Genomic DNA, 5,000 nt, shown 5'->3' with positions numbered 1-5,000 from the left:
TTACCTATTACACTGTTTACTTACCTACGATTACCTATTACACTTATTGTTGTGATGTGACACTGTTTTGTGACACTCTCTCTCTCTCTCCTCCTCTCCCCCCCTCCCCTCTCTCTCTCTCTCTCTCTCTCTGTATCTCTCTCTCTCTCTCTGTATCTCTCTCTCTCTCCCCCTCCTCTCTCACCCCTCCTCTCTCTCTCTCTCCCTCCCCTCTCCCCCCCTCTTCTCTCTCTCTTTCCCTCTCCCTCTCCACCTCCTCTCTCCCCCCCTCCTCTCTCTCCCCTCTCTCACCCCTCCTCTCTCTCTCTCTCTCCCTCCCCTCTCTCACCCCTCCTCTCTCTCTCTCTCCCTCCCCTCTCTCACCCCTCCTCTCTCACCCCTCCTCTCTCTCCCCCTCTCTCTCTCTCTCTCTCTCCCCCCTCCTCTCTCTCCCTCTCTCCCCCTCTCCCTCCCCCTCAGGAGGCGGCGGTGGTGGTGTTTCCGTGGTGGACCAGGCCGCCAAGTTCAACAGCCTCCCGCGGTCCAGCCGGACGCACCAGAGGAGGACGGCGGCCTGGCTCCTGTCCCAGGATGACAACCGCGAGCTGGGGGGGCTCCTTCACACCAGGCCGGGGCCGGGGGCTGGGGGGGTCCCCACCACCACCACCACCTCCCCCCGGGCGGACACGGAGCCCATCAGCCCCCTGGCTCGCTTCTCCTCCTCCTCCTCCTCCTCCGCGGGCTTCGCTAGCACATACGAAGACCCCTTTGACAACAACAACAACAACGACGACGGCGACACAACAACAACACCACATCAACACTACACCAGCTTGTCTGAGGGGAGCTTCCTGCCCCGACCCTGTTACAACCGGAACTTGTTCCAGCGGACGCCACCGCCGCCTTCGCCGCCGGAGGGCGTGAGCGAGGGCGGGGGGGTGGCCGTGGTCGGGGGGGGCGGGGTCAACAGGAGAGGGAGCACCACCGCCACCACCACAGGCCAGATGAACGTGAGCTTGGAGAGACACACGCTAGTCCCAGGCCTGCAGCCCTTCCTCCCCAACAACAACAACAACAACACCACCAATCCCCCTCCTCCTCCCTTTGACCACCAGGGGGCAGTGGTGGTGGTGTCTGATCTGGAGGGGCCGGAGGAAGCGAAGGAGCCTCCTAAGACTCTGGTGTTGGACCGTCCTCCTCCTCCTTCTAGAAAGACTGTGGAGAGAGGGCCGGAGGCGCCCAAGGAAAAAAAGTGGGAAAACGGTAAAATGGTCGCCGCTCAGTTCGTGTGTCTCACTTCCCCTCTCCAGAAAGAGGAGGAGGAGGACAGCAGCACCTCCATCTCCTCGACGACCTGCGACACGCCCCTCCCCCTGGACCCCTCGGTGGCCAGTAGGAAGCAGCCGTTGTTCTACGTCCCGGACTGCACCGAGACAGACTGCTCTGTGGCGTTGGACTTCTCCGAGATGGAGAGCTCTTCCGTAGCGAGGGAGGGGGGGCTGGTGGCGCCCGACGTAAGACCTCCTGAGTACAACAACAACGACCAGGGGAACCTTCGAGACCCCAGCGAGACCCTCTCCTCCTCCAACCTGTCAGGGACCGCCTCCTCCTCCACCAACGACCACCGTTCCGTTTCCGCCCCGACCAACGAGCTCTTGGCGTCGCGGTCGCGGTTCGATTCGGCAGACTGCGATCGCGACTGCGATTGTGCGGCGTCGGTCACCCCCTCCGTCACCACCGAGGAGGAGGGGGAGGGGGACACAGATAGCTGGGACACGGGCGAGGGGAGACGAGGGGAGGAGTCAGTAGAGGGTGGAGGAGACTCCAACTCCAAGGGCGTACAAACGTGTGGCCCTAAGGCGTCACACACCAAGAACAGAGGAGCCTCTAGAATCTCTAGAGGCGGCGGTGGCGCAGCAGGGGGGAGTCGCAGTGGTGTCAGCGGTGGCATCCGGACCCTGACGACCACGGAGACCCAGGGCATGAGGAAGGTGGTGCCCATCACCAAGCTCACCCGGGCGGGCAGCAACACCAGGCGGAGGGAGGAGAGACCTCCAGGCAGCGGCGGCGGCGACGGTATCGAACCCCCCCCGCCACCACGCCGGGCGCCCCGCGACCAGAGCACCCCCCCGGCCCGAGGGAGGGGGGAGAGGACCGCCAGGCCCCCCCGCCACTCCAGCCTGCCCCCCCCGGCGGAAGAGGAGAAGTCCAAAGGGGGTCAGAGGGCAGAGGGGGGCGGGGGGGTCAGTAGTCTCTCCAGGTGGGTCTACCCCACCCAGAAGAACCCCTTCCCCTCCTTCCGGAAGCCGAGCGCCAAGCCGGTCAGGAACCTCCCCAAGCCCCCGGCCCCCCCCGAGGAGAAGATGTGCCGGTCCACCATGAGGGCCCTGGCCCAGGCCCAAGCTCTGGCCCTGGCCCAGGGAGGGGCAGGGTTAGGGGGGGCAGGGTTAGGGGTAGCCTCAGAAGCCAGTGCCCCTGGGACCCCCACACACAGTGCCCCCAAGACCCCTACCTCCTCCTCCTCCTCCTCCGCACTCCCCAGCTTCGCCCGCAACACGGTAGCCTCCTGCTCCAGGACCAAGACCGAGCTGGCCCCCACCATCTCCAACCCCCCCACCCCCTCCCGGAGCCCCTCCCTCCTCCTGGGCCGGACTGCCTCCCAGAAACAGGCCCAGGTCCACCCAGACAGCAGGTCCGCCGCCCTGAAGGCTCCGCAACCGCAACCGCAGCCTGCAGTTCCCCCTCCGGCCACAGAGGGGCAGCACTCGCCCTCTCAGGGGGACGAGGAGAGGGAGGGAGACAGGGAGAAGGACAAGGGGGCTGGGGTGGGGGTGGTGGGGAGGAGGAGGGTGCAGAGCGTCAGGGCGTCCAGTCGGAGCGCCTTGCGCGGTGACACCCCACCCCCGCCGATGTCCGGCCACCAGCGCTCTCGCAAGACCAGCAGCAGCTTCTCCGAGAAGTCCATCCAATCACGAGACTCGACTGCTACTTCCTCCTGTAGGACGCCCCTCAAGCCCACCTGGAAGTAGAACTCAACAACGTCTCACTTGGCGTTACGCTGCCCCCTATAGGCTAAACTGTGCAAGAGCGCAGTTACAATAATGACTGTAGTTACACAACGTTGCACCAACCATCTCTGTTACATGCTGTTGCACAGTAGTGTGTTATTACATAGTAATAAGAGTCTAGCGGGTTTGTGTTATGACACAAGTGGAATAAGGACTGGTTTGGTTCCTCTTTCTTCCTCTTCTTATTCCACTTTGGTAATATCACAAACCGCTCAACTCCACGTACTATGCAACTACCTAATGATCACGTAGAACAACATTAATACAACATTGCTGCTAGAGTCACGACAAGGTTCTCTACACAGGGAGAAGGACACGGTTGCCCGGCAACGTGAGAAGGACACAGTGGTTAGATGCAAACTGAGACATTTTGATTTCCTTTGTGATTGACAGGTCCAGGCTCTGACCATAGCTGTCGTAGTGCATCGAGAGCTGTTCTGTACCTCGATTGGTTGGTTTAAGAAGCAGCCGACCACCAATCGAGTCATCCCTCCCTGCTCACCTGCACCAAGACCTCCCTCCCTCCCTCAACCTCCACCTTGACCTTAACAAACTGCAAATAAACGCTGTCCTCTCTGTGTGTTCTGTAGTCCAGGGGAGGCTGGTGGAGGTAGGAATCGGAAGACGGGCTGGGCTCATTGTGATGCAAGGAATGGAATCATTACCTGAATTCCGGATTCCGTTCCATCCATTATCCAATGAGCCCTGCTCCACCTTGATTTAATGAACTGCAAAGACAAGCTGTCCAGTGGTCTAGCTACCTACCTACCACCCACCACGTGTGTGTCACTGCTGTGTAGATAGAAAATGAATAGATTATTTTTTCATGAGGAGTCCCTGTTTGTTTTCAGAAGCATATTTCACAGGGAGAGACAACAACAACAACAACAACAACAACAACAACAACAAAAGACAGAAACTGACAAACGGCAAAGATCCCTCTTTTTCTTTTCCCAAGGAGCCTCTTTTGCCTGCTTCCGTGGTCTTATATCAGGGGAGGCTGGCGGAGGTAGAAATCGGAGGACGGGGCTCATTGTAATAATGCATGGGAAAAAACAAAATGAGGAACGGTATTCCCAAACACACCTCACACCTCATTCCTTGCATTCACATTGAGCCCCTGTCCTCTGATTCCTTCTACCTCCACCAGCCTCAACTGCCTTATATGTGATGATGTAATACCGTATGTGATGATGCTGTATGTATAACTAGAAGATAGAACTCTCTACTGGACATCTTTGAATGCTGCTAATTAGCTTTTGACAAACATTTTTTTGGGGGGGACTGAGATGTTTGTCCTTCGTTCAGGGTACCTTGAGCTGCTGTTTGAGCCGGTTGCCTAGCAGCTGTTTAGTGTCTGTGGTCTGGCTCTGTCACTGCGTACCATTACTCCACCCTCCCTCCGAAGTATGCACTTGTGGGAAGTACACTAGAAGAAGTATGCACTTGTGTGAAGTACACTAAAGGAGTATGCACTTGTGTGAAGTTTAGTGTACTTCTAAATGAAGTACACTAAAGACGTATACACTTGTGTGAAATATACTAAATAAGTACGTACTTGTGTGAAGTGTACTGAGGAAGTACGCACTTGTGTGAAGTGTACTGAGGAAGTATGCACTTGTGTGAGAAGTGGGAATTATACTTCCCCTACACAGACTATACACTAAGGGCTGGTTTTCTGGACCAAGATTAACCCCAACTTCAGACCAAAAAAAGCAATTTAGAGTTTAGAAATCAGAATTTAGAGTTTAGAGTTTAGAATCTCTGTTGAGAAGTGTGATAGTCCAAGACGTTGATGCTTAATCTGTGTCTGCCCCTAAGAGTGTAGGATTAGGCAAAGCAGAGGCTGTTACACCGATCCCATGTCCATCTACAACCACTAGGGGGGAGGGGGGGGTGCACAGCACAGGTGCACACTTCAGGAGAAGGTGTGGAGAAATGTAACGTAGACCT

At 57.3% G+C, this 5,000-nt stretch overlaps 1 protein-coding gene across 1 annotated transcript in view; it reads left to right on the top strand.

The window, feature by feature from the left end:
- Window positions 1-3,008, top strand: part of fhdc1 (FH2 domain containing 1) — a gene marked incomplete at both ends in the record, with an annotated part of 30,637 nt that extends 27,629 nt beyond the window's left edge. The window contains 3 exons of the mRNA XM_080534855.1: window positions 460-725; window positions 867-989; window positions 1,095-3,008. Coding sequence (XP_080390981.1) covers window positions 460-725; window positions 867-989; window positions 1,095-3,008 — 2,303 coding nt within the window. The remainder of the gene's footprint in view (window positions 1-459; window positions 726-866; window positions 990-1,094) is intronic.
- Window positions 3,009-5,000: the final 1,992 nt, after the last annotated feature.

This window comes from Nansenia antarctica (assembly GCF_963989245.1).
Source record: "Nansenia antarctica genome assembly, chromosome: 6".
Classification (NCBI taxonomy): domain Eukaryota; kingdom Metazoa; phylum Chordata; class Actinopteri; order Argentiniformes; family Microstomatidae; genus Nansenia; species Nansenia antarctica.
This window is presented reverse-complemented; position numbering and strand designations above follow the sequence as displayed.